Source organism: Tursiops truncatus, chromosome 5, assembly GCF_011762595.2.
Source record: "Tursiops truncatus isolate mTurTru1 chromosome 5, mTurTru1.mat.Y, whole genome shotgun sequence".
Classification (NCBI taxonomy): domain Eukaryota; kingdom Metazoa; phylum Chordata; class Mammalia; order Artiodactyla; family Delphinidae; genus Tursiops; species Tursiops truncatus.
In genome coordinates this window covers 90,950,336-90,969,190 of record NC_047038.1, presented here as the reverse complement: position 1 = coordinate 90,969,190, position 18,855 = coordinate 90,950,336, and the positions used below count along the sequence as shown (strand labels likewise).

Here is an 18,855-nt window from a genome sequence, read left to right as displayed (position 1 = left end):
TTTTAATCCTTTTTTGCCTTGTCCCCTTTTGAAGTCCTTCAGTAATTCAGAATTTGAAAGTCCAAAACAATGTGTTTTATCTTTCTAAGTGATATGCATACCTGGCTCTCTGATAATGAACATCTCTCTTTTTCTGACCTATTTAACCTAGAAATGTTTGGAGTCTCATCTGTTCTACTTAATATTTTCTGTTTGTCTCCCTTCTATCCATTTTTCAGGCTGCAGGAAGATCTGTTCATGCTCTTACTAACTTTCACTGGCTCATTTAATTCATTAACTATTGAACTTCTGTGTGCCAGGCACTGTTCTACGTACTGTTGATAAATGATGAAATGAACAAGGTTCCCTGCTCTCAGGTTAAAAAGGTCTAAAAGTTAGTGTTTGCATATTTAAGAAGGTAGCTAGGGGGCAGACCTTAAGGAGGTAGGTCCTTATCCCAAGACCAATAGGAAGTTGAAGGTTTTGTTGAATGACAGGAAGGTAATTCTACTTTGAAATCTCTGGAGTTCAATAAGTTAGGTCTCTGGGTTAATGGAGGGAGTTAAGTAATGAGTAAATGAGGTGGAAGGATGCTGTAGTAGTTCAGTCAAGAGCTATGAAAGTAGAATGGTGGTAGTAGCTTGGACTAGAGTGGTGATGTTAGAAACCTAAAGAATTTGAAAGAGTTAGGGGGTAAAACAGCCAGGTCTTGGTGAGGAAAAAGGTGGTATCTAAGAATCTGAAGTTGTTCACTTGCATAATTGGAAAAGTAAGGTGATATATGGAACAAATTACTGGTTAAAAAAACAGGTTTCATGATGGGGAGGCAGGAGTGCTATTGGAAGCCTCTTGGCTTTCGGTGTGAAATGGACCTGAAAAGAGGAAGCTGTATAGAAGGGTATGTAATTGTGACTTGTGCCTTTTAATTTCAAAAACAGTATATAGAGTGGCAAGTTTTATGTGTATTTTATTTTATGACAACACAGAAGCATGGTATGCACATCATAGAAAGTAAAGAGAATCTGAAAGAATGAACATCCACAATTCAGCCTGTAGATGATCCCTAGAAATACCTTGGTGTGTGTGGGGGTGTGTTTTCCTTTATACTATTAAACATTGCTTTAATGAAGACAGACCACTTAATGGTGTTTATCAAGTGTTTATTGAGCACCTCTGTGTGCCAGGCACTGTTCTAGATGTTGACAAGTCCGTGGGCCTCCCTCTGAGCTTATGTACTTTACAATGGAGAAGGGTGGTTGTAAATGCGATGTAAAGGAAGGTAAAACGGAGCGACTGAGTGGCAACTTTAGATGCCTAGAGTTGACATGAAACATAGGAGCTCTCCGCTCAGGGACTAGATAACATGTAAAGCTTATAAAATTGGAAAACCTTAGAGGGTAATGAGAAGAAGCTGGGATAGGTGGATTTGGGTCCACGGGGGCAAAATGCTAACAGGTGAACTAGACTAGATCATATAATTAGCCTACATAACCAGTTTATTTGGGTATCTTTCTAATTGCAGTATGAAGCCATTAAAGAGAATTAAGCATAGGAGTGATGCCATGTAGAGGCTAGATGGTAGGAGGATAAGAATGGAAATGAAGCTGTTGTGGTAGTTCAAGACTACTATATGTGAGGGAGGGAAATAGATTTATTTAGGTTATTTTTTGGCAGCTGAATTTAGGTGTCTGAAAGGAACTGAGAATGATTCAAGTTCTGGATAGTTAGCGTAAACGTACAAAGCAATGAAAATCAGATATTTCCACTTTAAAATAGCGTAACCAGTAAAATAGTTATCTTTACACCCATTTTTATCTCTAAAATGATTTTCCTCCAATATTTGAGGGTATACTGTGAATCATACTGCTGGTAGCTTTACATCTGATTTCATATTTAGGCAAACTAAGATGTAGCTATCTATTTTACAGTCAGGGAGACGGGCTCAGAAAGTTTATTATGGTTACACTAGTATGAAATGATTTGAAATACTGGATTAGCTATAAGACTTGATCTACTTTAAAAGATGAGTGATTTTAGGAAAAATGGGTTTTAAGCACTAGAAGTTTAAACTTTGCAACGTATTTTTGTCCTGGCTTTATTTCAGAAAATTGGGAAATCACAGACAGCCTCCAGCATTAGCAGGCCTAAAATTAATTCAGGAACTACTACATTCAGGAACTACAGCGTGAAGCAATGAGCTAGAGTGCAGACTTGGAACAGAAATCAAATAGCTGTTAAATACTGAGTCTCTGAGCTGAGAAAAGGGAAGAATTTTTGAGGGCTTGTCATTTCACATATGTTGTATCTTAATCTGATAACCCTATTAAGTTCATCTATTGTTTGTTTTTAAAGAGGTGAACTAAAGCTTGGAGAGGTAAAAACAAAGCTCTGCCTGGCGTATGGTGACAAGGATAGTGACTTGGAATAGAGAAGAGATGTGAGACATTTCAGTTGGATGGTGACTTAGCATAAAGGAGTAGTGACGTTTCAAAGACAGCACTAAAGATAACCAGTATGTGTGCAGGAAGTGAAAGACTTGTATAGCAGTCAGTGAATATTAGCATCTAATATGTGCCAGAGACCTCCATAGGTGCTGGCTGGCAATACAGCAAATATAGCCTACCCTCGGGAAACTTGTAGTTTTTGAGGGACGGAAGCAACAAACATGTAATTTCAGTCCTGATTAGTCCTGGGCATAATACAACTCATTTAGTTCCAACGGCAATCCTGTGAGGAATACTATTTCTTTTACAGAAGGATACATTCAGGCACAATGGGGTTGGTCACTTTTCCAATAGCACCTGGCTAATGGGGGATAGAACTAGTAGGGAATGTAATAGTAACTGGAGATGGGGCTGTTCCTTAATCACAACCGGGGGCGGTAATGAAAGGCCTCAGGAGGTACACTTGAGATCTGGAAGAGAAGGCAGCTTTGAGGAGGAAGAGCATTCCAAATAGAACAAATGCAGAGGCCCTGTATTTGGATGGAGCTTGGAGTGTTCAAGGGCATTAACGCCAGCGTGGCCATAATAATAAGCAGCTGATATCAAGAGATCGGTAACTGGCCTTGTAGTTGGATTTTACTCTTGAACTAGGATTGTAGGGATCTGAGCAAGGAAGTGACGTGATCTGAATTAGGGAACCAGTCAGGAAGGGCTGTTGGGTGATGTCGATGGTCGCTTGGATTAGGGTTGGAGCAGTGAAGATGGTGATAAATGGTCAGTTAATAAGATAATTTGGGATACAACCTACAACACTTGGTTATGAATTGGATTTTGAATGTGAGGGAAAGATAATTTTCAAGAATGTCTCCTGGGATTTTTATGCACCTTGGTGTGGAAGGCAGTAAGTACTCTTACTGAGATAGAGAAGCAGGAATGAAATGTGGAGGGAAGATCAACAGTTCTCTTATATCCACGTTAAGTTTCATATGCCAGTTGAATATCCAAGAAGAAATGTCAGGCGGTATGGTATGATTTTGGAATTCTGAGGAGAGCTCTGTGCTGTGATTGGTGAGCAGAGGTCTTTGCAGCTATTGGGTTAGAGGAGATCATCTAGGAAGAGAGTGTACAGAAGAGAAGAGGCTGAGGACTGAGCCCTCTGACACTTGCAACATGTAGGGTTCTAGAACAGGAGAACCATGCAAAGAAAACAGACAATATATTGCAAATATTGGTGTTGTGGAAAGCTAAGTTTCAAGAATTAGTCTTGGAAAGTATAGAAAGTTGTGTCATGCTGCCGAGAGGTCAAAGAAGGTGGCGAATAAATTAGGGTGGACTAACTGTTAAAATAAATAGACCCCAAAATGTCTAATGGCTCAAACACAATAGTTTCCCCCACCACCACCATATAACAAAGGGGGGAATGGTCATGAAGAGGTCAGTAGTCTGGCTCCCCCTCAATCATTTAGGGACCCAGATGAATGAAGGCTCTACTAACTTCACAGTGTGGCTTCAAGATCACATTATAGTCATCTCCATTACAGCTAGCTGGAAGGGAAAAGGAACATGGAGGATCTTTTCTTTTTTTTAATTTTATTTATGTATTTTTGGCTGCGTTGGGTCTTCGTTGCTGCACGCGGACCCTCTCTAGCTGCGGCGAGTGGGGGCCGCTCCTCACTACAGTGCACGGGCCTCTCACCTCGGCAGCCTCTCCCATTGCAGAGCACGGGCTCCAGGCACGCGGGTTTCAGCAGTTGTGGCACACGGGCCTAACTGCTCTGCAGCATGAGGGGTCCTCCCGGACCAGAGCTCCGTGTCCCCTGCATTGGCAGGCAGACTCAACCACTGGGCCACCAGGGAAGCCCCAACATGGAGGATCTCGAACAGAGATTTTCATGGGCCAGGTCTGGGAATGGTACACATCTCATATTCCATTGGCTTGAATTCAGTCTCATGATCACCCCTAACTGCAGTGGAGAGTTCAGAAAATATGCAAGCTATGCATAGAGAAAAAAGGAACCAGCTTACTGTGAGTAGCTAGTAATCTCTGCCACAGATGGCTTTGTGTAGGTCTTACTGAGTTATGGGAAGAGCTATTCCAGTGAAGTGATAAGGATGAAAGCCCAAGGGAGAACAGGATGTAGGAAATGAACAGACGTTTTTCTGTAGTTTTGCTATGAATATGAACGGGAATGCAGCAGAGGCTAGAGGAAGAGGGAACATCAAGGGAGAGTTTATAAGAGGCTTGTTATCAGTGCAGACAGAATGTATACTATTTTTAACATTTGAGGAATGGATTCCCAGGTTTATACTGTTATGATATAGCTGTGTTGGTGACTGACAGATCAAATATGGTGTATGCTGAACTTGACCAAATAAGTGGTGTATTGTACTTTAGGTTTCCAAATCTAATTGTCTTTTTTAAATTAATTTTTTTTTTAATGGGGAAAACTTTCACATGGAATACACTTCAAAAGGTAGTTTTGTAAGTGAAAAGCCTTCTTCCTCCATCCCCCACCACAAAATTCTACCTAGAGGCAACCATTTTTTATCTAATTTTTTTGTACACCCTTCCAGAGATCTTTCTATATCCAAGAGAATACAAATATACATTTTTTTTCTTTTTAGGCATAAGTGGTGGCCCCCTGTAAAATGCACATTACTTTTATTATTTCACCATATATCATGGAGGTCATTCCATATCAGTAAACAAAGTGCCTACTCATTTTTCACAGCTGCATAGTATTCCATGTTTTTTAAAAAAATTTTATTACAGTATAGTTGATTTATAATGTTGTGTTAGCTTCTGCTGTACAGCAAAGTGTATCAGTTATACATATACATATATCCACTCGTTTTTAGATTCTTTTCCCATATAGGCCATGACAGAGTATTGAGAAGAGTTCCCTGTGCTATACAGTAGGTCCTTATTAGTTATCTATTTTATATATAGTAGTGTGTATTTGTCAGTCCTAGTCTCCCAGTTTATCCCTCCCCCTTGCCCGCTTTCCCCCCTAGTAACCATGAGTTTGTTTTCTACATCTGCGACTCTATCTCTGTTTGTAAATAAGTTCATTTGTACCATTTTTTAAGGTTCCACATATAAGCAATAGCATATGATATTTGTCTTTGTCTGACTTACTTCACTCAGTGTGACAATCTCTAGGTGCATCCATGTTGCTGCAAATGGCATTATTTCGTTCCTTTTTTAAAAATTTATTTATTTTTAGCTGTGTTGGGTCTTTGTTGCTATGCACAGGCTTTCTCTAGTTGTGGCGAGCGGGGGCTACTCTTTGTTGTAGTGCGCTGGCTTCTCACTGCGGTGGCTTCTCTTGTTGCAGAGCACAGGCTCTAAGGTGCATGGGCTCAGTAACTGCAGCACGCAGGCTCAGTAGTTGTGGATCCCGGGCTCTAGAGCACAGGCTCAGTTGTGGTGCACAGGCTTAGTTGACCCGCGGCATGTGGGATCATCCCGGATCAGGGCTCGAACCCATGTCCCCTGCATTGGCAGGCAATTCTTAACCACTGTGCCACCAGGGAAGCCCTATTTCATTCTTTTTTATGGCTGAGTAATATTCCATTGTATATATGTACCACAACTTTTTTATCCATTCCTCTGTCAATGGACATTTAGGTTGCTTCCTTGTCCAGGCTATTGTAAATTGTGCTGCAGTGAACACTGGGGTGCATGTATTGTTTCAAATTATGGTTTTCTCTGGATATATGCCCAGGAGTGGGATTGCAGGGTCATATGGTAGGTCTATTTTTAGCTTTTTTCTTTTTTTTGGCTGCGTTGGGTCCTGGTTGCTGCATGCGGGCTTTCTGTAGTTGCGGCGAGCAGGGGCCTCTCTTGTGGAGCACAGGCTCTAGGCACACGGGCTTCAGTAGTTGTGGCACACAGGCTCAGTAGTTGTGGCACGTGGGCTCTAGAGTGCAGGCTCAGTAGTTGTGGTGCATGGGCTTACTTGCTCTGCGGCATGTGGGATCTTCCTGGATCAGGGATCGAACCTGTGTCCCCTGCATTTGCAGGCAGATTCTTCACCACTGCGCCACCAGGGAAGTCCCTATTTTTAGTTTTTTAAGGAACCTCCGTACTGTTCTCCATAGTGACTGTACCAATTTACATTCCCACCAACAGTGTAGGAGGGTTCATTTTTCTTCACCCCCCCAAATCTGATTGTCTTAATCACTTTTAAATGTAGTAATGAGGTCATTGAATCAATTACTAGATTGAGAACAGAATTCTCTCTTCTAAGGCAAATGTCCTTCCGTCAAAGAACAAGAACTTCAAAATGAGTCAGTCCATTTTTTTTTGATAATTTAATTTAATTTATTTATTTGGCTGCGTTGGGTCTTTGTCACTGCACGTGGGCTTTCTCTAGTTGCGGCGGGTGGGGGCCACTCTTCGTTGCGGTGCGCTGGCCTCTCATTGCGGTGGCTTCTCTTGTTGAAGAGCACGGAGTCTAGGTGCTTGGGCTTCAGTAGTTGTGACGTGTGGGCGCAGTAGTTGTGGCTCACTGGCTCCAGAGTGCAGGCTCAGCAGTTGTGGTGCACGGGCCTAGTTGCTCCGCGGCACATGAGATCTTCCCGGACCAGGGATTGAACCCATGTCCCCTGCATTGGCAGGCAGATTCCCAACCACTGCACCACCAGGGAAGTCCCCAGTCCAATTTTTTTTTTTTTCATTTATTTATTTATTTTTGCTGTGTTGGGTCTTCGCTTCTGTGCGAGGGCTTTCTCCAGTTGTGGCGAGCGGGGGCCACTCTTCATCGCGGTGCGTGGGCCTCTCACTGTTGCGGCCCCTCCCGTTGCGGAGCACAGGCTCCAGACGCGCAGGCTCAGTAGTTGTGGCTCACGGGCCCAGCTGCTCCGCGGCACGCGGGACCCTCCCGGACCGGGGCTCGACCCCGTGTCCCCTGCATCAGCAGGCGGACTCCCAACCACTGTGCCACCAGGGAAGCCCCCCCAGTCCAATTTTTTAACAGAATGTCAGAATGTATTCATAGCTGTATGCTCAATAATATACTGAAAATAAAGAACCTTTTTGTAGTCTGAAGATTTTATGGCCGTTCCTTTCACTTGGTAACTCAGCTGAGGTGTGCCAAAACCCATGATCAATCAGTATTTCATGAGACCTAAGTGGTGGGGTTTTTTTTGTTTTTTTGGCAAGAAAAGCACGTTTTGCGGGGATGTCCAGATATGTAGAGAATGATTGTTGCCAAGAGTTACTTAACAGAGATGATTGCTAAGGTGAGAAAGAGAATTGGGCTACTCTAAGCTAAAATGTATAAATTTACTGAAAAAAGATTTCTAGGCAGGCTATTTACTTCTTATCTTCTTGGAAGTCTATTGTTTTATATTGCAATGTCATTCACATACATAAAATTCACCCTTTTAACGTGTACAATTCAGTGGTTTTTAGTATATTCACAAGGTTGTATAACTCATCACTGTCTAATTCCAGAACATTTTCATTAGCCTAAAGAGAAACCCCAGGGAGTTCCCTGGTGGTCCAGTGGTTACAACTCGGCGCTTTCACTGCTGGGGTCGGGTTCAATCCCTGATCACGGAACTAAGATCCTGCAAGCCATGCAGTGTGACCAAAAAAAGAAACCCCATACCCATTAGTACTCACTCCTCATTCCCATATCCCCCTCAGTCCCTGGTAACTACTAATCTACTTTCTGTTTGTATGGATTTGTCTATGCTGGACACTTCATATAGGTGGAATCACATAATATGTGATCTTCTGTGTCTGGCATCTTTCATTTAGCATACTTCTTTAAATATATATTTATTTATTTATTTATTTGACTGTGCCAGGTCTTAGTTGTGGCATGTGGGATCTTTAGTTGCAGCATGTGGGCTCCTTTAGTTGTGACATGTGGGCTCTTAGTTGCAGCATGCAGGATCTAGTACCCTGACCAGGGATCAAACCTGGGCTCCCTGCACTTGGGAGCACGGAGTCTTAACCACTGGACCACCAGGGAAGTCCCAGCATACTGTTTTTAAGATTCATCCATGTTGTAGCACCTATGAGTATTTTATTCCTTTTTAAGGGGGAATAATATTCCATTGTATGGATATAGCACAGTTTATCCATTCATCAATTGATGGATATTAGAGTTTCACTTTTTGGCTACTATGAAATCAATTCATATGAATATCAGTACTGCTGTGAACATTCATGTACAAGTTTCTGTATGAACATATGTTTTCATTTTTCTTAGGTCTATACCTAGGAATGGAATTGCTGGGTCATATGGTCCTTAGTCTCTTTTTTTTTTTTTTTTTTGTGGTATGCGGGCCTCTCACTGCCGTGGCCTCTCCCGTTGTGGAGCACAGGCTCCGGACGCGCAGGCTCAGCGGCCATGGCTCACGGGCCCAGCCACTCCGCGGCATGTGGGATCTTCTCAGACCGGGGCACAAACCCGTGTCCCCTGCAATCGGCAGGCAGACTCTCAACCACTGTGCCACCAGGGAAGCCCTCCTTAGTCTCTTTTTAACCTTTGTTTCTTTGCCATCTCTCCAGGCTTTCTTCTTGTTGCCAGTCTCATACACTCCCACAGTGTTTTCTTTAGATTTTTAGAACATTTCACTTTCTTTAGTGATTAAAATGTGCATTTCAACCTCTTTCTGTATTGTCCCACTTGTTCATGTTATGATTTTTTAGGAAAAGTTTGACTTTTCATACTGCGACCTCAAGTTTCTTTGAATTCAGTTCCAATGACATTTTTCAATAAACTTCAGCTACCCAAAGGGATGGCCAAACATTCCACTCTTTAGAGCTCATCATCATCATCTTGTGCCATTTCCAAAATCTTAAATTCACAACTTGCTTTCTTTGACAGTAACTTTTTCTCCTTTTTCACTCCCATTAAACTTACTCTTTGTGCCTATGATGAGCTCCATTTTCTCAGTGCCCCTGTATTTTCAGCTTATTAGTTAACTTGTCATAATTTGTCTTCTGATCTAGCTGGAACCATGGCAAACCATTTCAATTGTGCTTTCTCCATCACCCTTGATTTCTTAACTTTTTTGTTTAATCTCCTTGCACTACCACTTCTCTAAGTAGCTTACATACTGTCTATTTTCTCCATTCTTTTTTTTTTTTTTTTTTGTGGTACACTGGCCTCTCACTGTTGTGGCCTCTCCCGCTGCGGAGCACAGGCTCCGGACGCGCAGGCTCAGCGGCCATGGCTCACGGGCCTAGCCGCTCCGTGGCATGTGGGATCTTCCCAGACCGGAGCACGAACCCGTGTCCCCTGCATCGGCAGGCAGACTCTCAACCACTGCACCACCAGGGAAGCCCCTATTTTCTCCATTCTTGAACCTGAGGATGCCAAGTCCTATGAAACAGAGTCAGTTGGTTTCACTGTAAATTCATGGTGTCCATGCTCAAGTGGGCACATTTTACTATTTCGTATTCCTTTCACATCAAAGTGTCTTCTTTCATAACTACCTATTTCAAGGAATTTCTGCTCACATATCCTTGAGCCTCAATCTCACCATTATCTTTTTTCCTGCAGAAATTTTTTTTAGAGAAGATCTAAGCCAGCTAATGTGTCTGTCCTACACTTTTCTGTTTTTCCTCTTTTCTAGAAACTTCTTCAAGGCTAAGTCCTTTTCATACTCTATCACCTTCTCTTCACTACCTGTCCTTGGTTTTTCATTAATTATTCCTTTTCTTGTCTCTTTAAAGCCCCTCTCTCTCTCTGTTCCTTTTCCCTACAAAGATTTTCTTGTTTAAAATAAACAATAACCCAATCACACTTCTACATAATACTACCTCCTCTTCACCAAACATGTATCAATAGATGACTTTACCCAGGATGTGTAATGCTCTGCCTCCCCGCCCCCGACCCACAGAAGATTGGAGTTTTATAGCAAACCGTATTGTACAGACCTGGGGCCCAGGGGCTCAACCCGCTGGGCCCCCCACTTGTCCCCTGCCAGGTTGCCTCCTCGCCATCCCCCCAAGTAGCCCCATCCTCAAGCCTTTCGAGATCCCCATGACACGCCCCCCCAGCCTTTGAGCTGCGCAGTCCCTTCCCCCATCCGCACACCTCTATTACCTGAGGTATGTGAATAGATCCCCCCTTCCCTACATGGTACAACCTGGTTCCTGTGGGAGGCCTGGGCTGAGGGGCAGGACTGGGCCACCAGGGATGTGTAATTCTTGAATACCCTATGCCTCCTTTACAGCTGGCTTTCAAACTCAATTCTTTTTGAAATTGTTTTCTCAGGCATTATCTAGTCACCAAATCCAGTTTTTAGTTTTTATCCTTTTGGTTGCCTGTGGGATATAAACAGGTTATTTTAAACTTCAGGGCCTTTTGCTTAGAGGTACCTTTAAAATTCTTCTCACGCTTCAGGCCTAACAAACCCAGATTTGCCACTTTATAAAAGGGAATCTGCTTCTCATATAAAAGAAGTTCATCACATTCTATTATAGCCTATAGAGATAAATAAAAGGGGCATGGCTCCCTCCAACGTGGTCACACCTAAGGGTAGAGCTAATTACATCTTGCATTAACTAAAGAATTATATTCTTTCCATATCCAGGTCCCAGGTCTGGTCCTCATTATTACAGCTTCAGGAACTGGATTTTAAGCAGTTCGATCAAGGTGATCCGGCACTGGAAGATTAATTCATTCTAAGCAAACTCACAAAATCTTATTTATAAACCAGAATGTTTATTTCTTTGTATACAAGAACGAATTAATACCTTAATATTGACTATGGGTATAAATACCTGCTATCCAGGACACTCTCCTAACTGGATCATGGTATTATGGATACCAAATAGAATTACAAAATGGTTAGTTTTTATGATTTAACATGAAAATAACTGAGTGCTTAAGGCTTCCTTACTGCAGAGGTATGGCTGAAACCCCAAATTCCTTGAATATGAGGAAAGCCCTGTTTCTTGTGTGACTTCAGCATGTGCATGATTCTGACCTACCAGTCTTGCCTAATGATGGATTGAGTTGGTCTGTGCCTTAAACATCGCATCCCCAGCTGCACCCTATTTGGCTGTCTGTCATATGCCAGTATTGCTCATGTCTTTTAGTTCCCCAACCGTCTTAGCCCTTTTCCTCTTATTTCATTCATGTCCTCTCTTCCCCTTCCGTTATCTCCAAGTATTTCCCTCACTTTCATTGCCCAGGCTGTCCTCCCCAGGGTCCCTTCTAACGCCAGTTCTGTCATCATTTACCTACTTTCACCTTTGCCTCGCCTACTTATCACCTCCTAGACTGTCACCCTCATCTCCTACCTGGCAGACTGACCCCACTGCCCAGACCGGAAAGGAAGCGTCGAATCGCCGTCAAGCCCGAACCTTCCCGGTTGAGGGGCTTCAGAGCCCACTCCCCGGCCCAGCCGAGGAGCTTGAAGAACCCTTCATCGCGCTCTTTGCACAGTCACCCCCTAACATTTTCACCCAATCCTACAAAACCACCACCACTTTTAGCCTCCCCGTGAGCACGAGAATCGCCTGTTGTACTCAGTCGCGAAGAGCGGTCTCCAGGTGAAGGCAGAAAGGTGCTTCCTTACTTGAGAAGGTAGGTGTGTGCTGACGCTGGCGTCTGCGCGTCAGTGATCTGAACCTGAGCCAAGCCCCAGGCGAACTGGATGGGTGGTTGGCGCTAAGCCAATCAGAGATCGCGATGACAGAACCCAGCCAATCAGAACACGGGAGGCTCGGCGCACTCGGGGGCGGGTCCGGACGGGTGAGGATCCGCCCCTTGCAGCTTGGTGGCCAACGCCTTGGCCCAGGGCTAGCTAGAGCCGAGCAGGTTCACGGACTCCAGGGACCGGGAGCTTTACGAGCTGGGAGGCGGTGCCCTAGCACCCCAGCTAACTTCCCTACAGGCCTTGGCCTTAACAGGTATTGGTGCCTGCCGTGGACGCATTTAGACTCCGGTCTTTTCTCACTGGAGACTTTGTGCCTATGGTTGGGGACAGAGTGAGGTCGTTGCCTTGACGACGACAGCATGCGGGCCGCGGTCCTCCTGAGTGTGAACTTGCGGTGGGTTGAGGCCAGTCTGCCTCCCTGCCTGCTTCACCTGGGAAGACTGTGTCTGCGGAAGAAATCGCGACAGCAGTAGAATTGCTAGTTTGCTAGTCAGCATCTTTTAGACCTGAGAACGAGATGCATTTTACCTCAATTTTATTTCCAAGTTGAAAACCTTTGGGTATTTCCACGCCAAAGGATTTAAAAGGAACAGTAAGTATAATACTTTTGAAAGCTTCTATTATCTCGTTCTTTTATCTATAAAAGATTTCAACCTGTCTTTAACAAAATAAAAAATAGCAATTTTTTATTATCTAAATTATTAGTATGAGAACCATATGCTTCCATGGCACATGTCCAGAACTACCACATTGCCAGTTGGCCAGGTTTCCTTTTAGTTTGTATAACCCTTAACATTCCCAAGTAGAAGGCATGAGAAGTTATGGTTTATGAGTAACTGTTTCAGGAAACAAGAGGCTTTTTAAGCCTTGATACTTCTAAAGTATTTGTGGGAAGTGCCACTTGAAAAAACAGGTGTGTTCAATGTGCTGTGACCAAATGTGCAGTTGGTGGGAGAATACAATTGTAGTCAACGTGCAGAATGTTAGCTTGTGACATGCTTCAGAACCTCTTAGACATGCTTAAGGTAATTTTAACTGTGTTCACTTTGCATTTCCAAATATTGAGGACACTAATTGCAAATGCTTTAAAATGATCCAGGTTATAGATTCCAGCTATTTTTGTCCTTGGTATGATAAGCCTAAAGTCTAGTCCTTAATAAAATATGCTGTTTTAGGGGAAGGAAAAAAAAATTAAAGGAAAGAGAGAATTACATTGAGAATTTTTTTTCAAACACTGACGTTTTATTTAAAAATAGTTAATAGAGGTTAAATGGAAGTTAAAATGTCAAATGTATAGAAAGTTAGTGTCAGAGACACTGTTCTGTAAACAGTTTATAGTAGAACCTACTATCAAAGCTGGTAGTAAAATAATGAAATAATTGGGTTGGTGTTGACTGGGATTTATTTATTTTCTCCCTCCCAAAGATCAGTCTTCTGACTTTCCATGTATATATACTATATATATATATATATATATATATATATATATAACTATATATATATATCCCCTAAATTGTCAAATGTAAACTGTTGAAAATGTATTGTATACATCGGATTATCACAATTTGCTAGAACAAAGAGGATATTTGTTTTGTCTTTGTCATCAGTGTACCAATAGGGAAGCAAGGAAAACATCACAATTCACTGTGTAAATTAATTTTAGATTGCTGTAGGTACACTACTAATGTTATAGGTAAGAATTTTTTTTCTTACCAAGTTTTATGAATGAGTGTTTTTATATTGTCAGGTTAAAAAAAAATTCAACTATGAATCGTCATTTGAATGTATAGTTACCAATAGACTACTTTTTTCCCCAAAAAACTTTTAGAACCATGTTGGGATTAACAGAAATATTGTTTATTCTTTGCTTCTGGAATTTAATTTCAAAATCAGATTGTAAAAATAAATTTAACTTTGAAGTTGTAGTTTATTAGCTTTTATATTTCATGGCGATCAAAACGTATGAAGTAAAATCTAACCGTATCTGGGCTGAAAAGTTTCTTGCTATACCAAAATATGTAGTGGAATGATTGCTGGTCCTTCACCAATTATTAGTAACGTAAGAAAGATTTTGTTAGGATTGCCTTCATCCAGAAAATGTTACATAATGGGATGTAAAAGAATTCTAAACACAAAATTCAAATAATCATACTTATAGTGATTAATCATTAAAAAGATTTTTGAAATACTGTATTTGGTACACTAACATTTAATTATTAAAAATCTGCTTACATACTGTGATATCATTGCTGTTATTTTATATGTTCAATATAGGAATTTAATTACTATGGTAATAAAAGTAAACAAAAATAGTTGATCAGAAGTTGTTAGTGTTAACTTGGTAATATTTTTCCCAATAGACTAGAAAGCGCATAAAGATCCTCAACTTTGATCTTTTAGACCTGATGTAAAAAAATAAATTTTATCTTCACTGTAACCAGATTCCCTTGTGCCTTTTTTACCTTAAAGTGAAAAGGAATTGTGTTTTTCTAAAGTAAACTGTTATTGTTTTGTATAATAGTTCAAATATTGCTTTATCTTAATTAAAAATATATTGAAATTTCATTAACATGACATTTAGTAATTTAAATTTGAAGTTAATGGCTTCAATTCCATTTGCCTTGTCTATTATGAAATGTATGTGAATAGTTTGAAGACATAACTTAGATGCAGAAACATTACACAGGACGGCCATCGATGCAGTGTCTGCTCTAATATGGAAAACAGGTGTGGAAGAATTAATTTGGGAGGGTGAAGGAAATTAATATACTCAACATAATTAACTCTATGTTTTGGTTTCCACAGCAAGAAGAATTCCTACTGGTTTTTAATTAAAATGGAAAAATATGAGAACCTAGGATTGGTTGGAGAAGGGAGCTATGGAATGGTGATGAAGTGTAGGAATAAAGATAGTGGAAGAATTGTAGCCATCAAGAAGTTCTTAGAAAGTGATGATGACAAAATGGTTAAAAAAATTGCTATGCGAGAAATCAAGTTACTAAAGGTAAGTTATCACATATATTGAATTGAAAAAAAATGAGTTGTTTCTTGAGTGACAGTAATTTTTTTTAAATGCTGTTTTTATATTTGTTTTATTTACATAACTTGGTTTAAAGTATAAATTTCTTCCTTTTTGGCGGTAAACAACAAGATTACATATACATATTCATTTATCTTATGAATATAAACATGATTTTAAAATTATTTGTTGCTTCTCTCTTATCTGCCTATCTATCTATTTACCAACAACTGTGTTGGGAGTCTCTAAGACCACCCCAAGGTTTTGTTTGTTTTTTGTTTTGTTTTGTTTTTTTAATAAATTTATTTTATTTATTTATTTTTTTTTGGCGGCATTGGGTCTTCGTTGCTGTGCACAGGCTTTCTCTTGTTGTGGCGAGCGGGGGCTACTCTTCATCGCGGTGTGTGCTCTTCTCATGGCGGTGGCTTCTCTTGCTGTGGAGCACAGGCTTTAGGTGCGCAGGCTTCAGTAGTTGTGGCACGCAGGCTCAGTCGTTGTGGCTCACGGGCTCTAGAACACAGCCTCAGTAGTTGCGGTGCACGGGCTTAGTTGCTCTGCAACTGGCACGTGGGATCTTCCTGGACCAGGGCTCGAACCCATGTCCCCTGTGTCCTGTGGGGACGTGAGCAGTGGTTGGCCAGGAGGGTGGGGTCGGGTTACAGGAGCACTTTCGACATCAAGAGCCTGGCCCTGGGACTTCCCTGGCCATCCAGTGGTTAAGACTCTGCGCTTCCACGCCGCCCATGCAGCCAGTCGAGCCGGGAGGTCTGAGCTGGCGGTACAGGCTGGCGGGCCACCCCAAGGTTTGATGATTCACTAGGAGGACTCACAGCACACAGCAAACAGTTGTACTCTCTTACAGAGAAAAGATATAAAGGAAAATCAGCAAAGGGAAAAGGCACATGGGGTGAATTCCAGAGGAAACCTGTCACTTTTCTTCCAGTGGATTAACACAGGATGCACTTACTTCCTCCAGCAGTTATGACAACACGTGTGAAATATTGTCTACCAAGGAAATTCATTAGAGACTCAGTGCCCAGAATTCTCCTGGGGCCTTATCACAGAGGTACCCCCTGCCTGGCTCATAACAAAATCCCAGACTCTCAGAAGAAATGCGGGTATTCAGCATAAACCATGTTGTTTGCACAGTGAGCCACTTTATCAGTTCTGGAAATGAAGGAACACTTCTGAAATCCAAGTACCCAGGTAGCAAACAAGGGCTCACTTTGCAAGCCAACTTTCTAGGGATAAAAGTCTCAGACCTGCTATGTTAACTGCTTCCCACCACCAACCCCCCATCAGTCTAACCTGAAGTTTATCAATTTTATTTATCTTTAGAAAGAACCAATGTTTGGCTTTGTTGATCTTCCCTGTTGTGTATTTCTTTTCTATTTCATTAATTTTTGTTCTTTAGTATTTCATACCTTCTACTTATTTTAGGTTTATTTTACAGTTCTTTTTCCTAAACTTCTGAGTTATATGCTTACTTCTTTAATTTCTAGTTTTTTTTTTCTCATATATGCATTTAAGGTTATAACTTTCCTTCTAAGAACAGCTTGGTATGTATCCTAGAAATTTTGATTAGCAGTTCAAAATATTTTCTCATTTTCCTTAATTGCCAAACATGTGGAAAATTTCTAGGTTTTTCTCCTTGGTTATTTACTTTTGACCCAATTGCCCTGTGATCTGAGTATACGCTATGTAAGATTTTATTCCTTCAGATAAATACCTAATATTTATATTTTCCACTATTTATCAATTATTCCTGAGTTTCTTTCTTTTTTTAAAAAAAATTATTTATTTATTTTTGGCTGCGTTGGGTCTTTGTTGCTGCACGTGGGCTTTTCTCTAGTTGCGGCGAGCGGGGGCTACTCTTTGTTGCAGTGTGCAGGCCTCTCATTGCGGTGGCTTCTCTTGTTGCAGAGCATGGGCTCTAGGCGCACGGGCTTCAGTAGTTGTGGCTTGCGGGCTCTAGAGCGCAGGCTCATTACTTGTGGCATGTGGGTTCAGTAGTTGTGGCTCATGGGCTCTAGAGCGCAGGCTCAGTAGTTGTGGCGCACGGTCTTAGTTGCTCCCCAGCATGTGGGATCTTCCCGGACCAGGGCTTGAACCCGTGTCCACTGCAATGGTAGGCGGATTCTTAACCACTGTGCCACCAGGGAAGCCCCTGCCATATTTTTACATATCCCTTGGATTCCTCTTACCCCTCTTAGGGATTAACTACCTTTACTAGTTAACACTGATCTACATTAAATTTTCCCTGTCCTGGCACAGGCACACTACCAGCCCAGGCCTCCTCAGTAAGTTCAAAGTACTTGCTTAGAGTGTCTTGTTTTCTGTGTTCTTCATTATTATTTATATTGGATATTGTTTCTGGAAATTTATTTGTAGAAATGTTTCGAGGCTAAGATAGATAAAAGTTATCTTCTTCCAGAGAGGATATTCAGTTGCTTCTGTCAGGTGCATGGGGATGCTCCCAGTCTAGTATGTTAATCCAAATTCAAGGTACAGGTGATGTGAAGCCTGGACTGGTTCATTTCCATTCATTTTCACTGGGGAAGATTTAGTCCTTAGGGTCCCAGCTTAAACTGGAGGTGTTTTCTGAAAGACCCCACCTTTGCAAGGCATTTAGACTTGACTCTTCCTTCCGTCTTAGTCCCAAGAGGACACAAAAATCTAACCTCAGTTCCATATCTGTTACTTCATAGCAAAATCAGCTTTGAGTCCTGAGATTAATTCTCTGAGTTCTCTTGTTATTGATTTTGACCCAGTAATTCCTTGCTATCATCTTTGGTCTATTTCTATATGCTTAAGAAGGTTTTCAGTCCTTGTTCTCTTCCCTTTTTGGTTTTTGAGCGTTCTACTCAGATATCCTCTAGCTCAGAGATTCTTTCATCAGCTGTGTCCAGTCTACCAATAAGCCAATCAAAGGCATTCTTACTTTGTTACAGTGCTTTTGTTTTTTAAATTTTTAAATTTTTATTTATTTATTTGACTGCACTGGGTCTTAGTTGAGGCACGAGAGCTCTTAGTTGCCACATGCGGGCTCCTTAGTTGCGGCATGCAGGATCTAGTTCCCTGACCAGAGATCAAGCCTGGGCCGCCTGCATTGGGAGCGCAGAATCTTAACCACTGGACCGCCAGGGAAGTCCCTGTTTTTTGTTTTTTTAATCTCCAGCATTTCTTTTGATTCTTTATTAGGATTTCCATCTCTCTGCTTACATTGCCCATCTGTTCTTGCATGCTGTCTACTTTACCCATTAGAGCCCTAAGCATATTAATCATAGTTGTTTTAAATTCTTGGGCTGATAATTCCTACACCCCTGCCATGTCTGCTTCTGATGATTTTTCTGTCTTCAAATAGTGGTTTTTGTCTTTTGGTATGCCTCGTAATTTTTTTCTTCAGAGCTGGGCATGATGTACCAGGTAAAAGGAAGTGCTGCGAATAGGCTTTTAGTAATGTGGTGGTGAGGTTGGAGGAAGGGAGGTGTTCGGTAGTGCCACGATTAGGTCTCAGTCTTTCAGTGAGCCTATGCTGCTAGCCTGTGAACTTTACAAGTGTTCTTCAGGTTTTTTGTCCCCTCCTTAGGTGGGATAGGATGGCTACAGTAGGCTAGAGTTGGCTATCTCCCTTCCTCAGCTGGTTAGGCTCTGCTTAACTAGTTCCCCCCAAGGGCAGGCCTTGTTAAGGACAGAGTGCGGTGGCATTTTTCCAAATGGTTCCTTTATTCCTCTCCCTGTGAAAGCTGAAGGAGATTCTTCTCTGAAATTTACTATCAG

At 41.7% G+C, this 18,855-nt stretch overlaps 1 protein-coding gene across 10 annotated transcripts in view; it reads left to right on the top strand.

Moving 5' to 3' along the window:
- The first annotated feature begins 12,184 nt into the window (after positions 1-12,184).
- The window catches only part of CDKL2 (cyclin dependent kinase like 2), a 35,550-nt gene continuing 28,879 nt past the window's right edge, over positions 12,185-18,855 (top strand). For 5 of the 10 annotated variants that reach the window (XR_012332039.1, XM_073805347.1, XM_073805349.1 and 2 more), the window contains exons 1-2: positions 12,191-12,309; positions 14,862-15,060. Coding sequence is in view for 7 of the 10 variants with exons in the window: in XM_073805347.1 (XP_073661448.1) it covers positions 14,893-15,060 (168 nt within the window). In the remaining 3 variants the exon portion in view is untranslated. Of the gene's footprint in view, positions 12,649-14,861; positions 15,061-18,855 lie in introns of those variants that run through there. The other 5 variants (XR_012332040.1, XM_073805344.1, XM_073805345.1 and 2 more) reach the window with 4 other exon arrangements.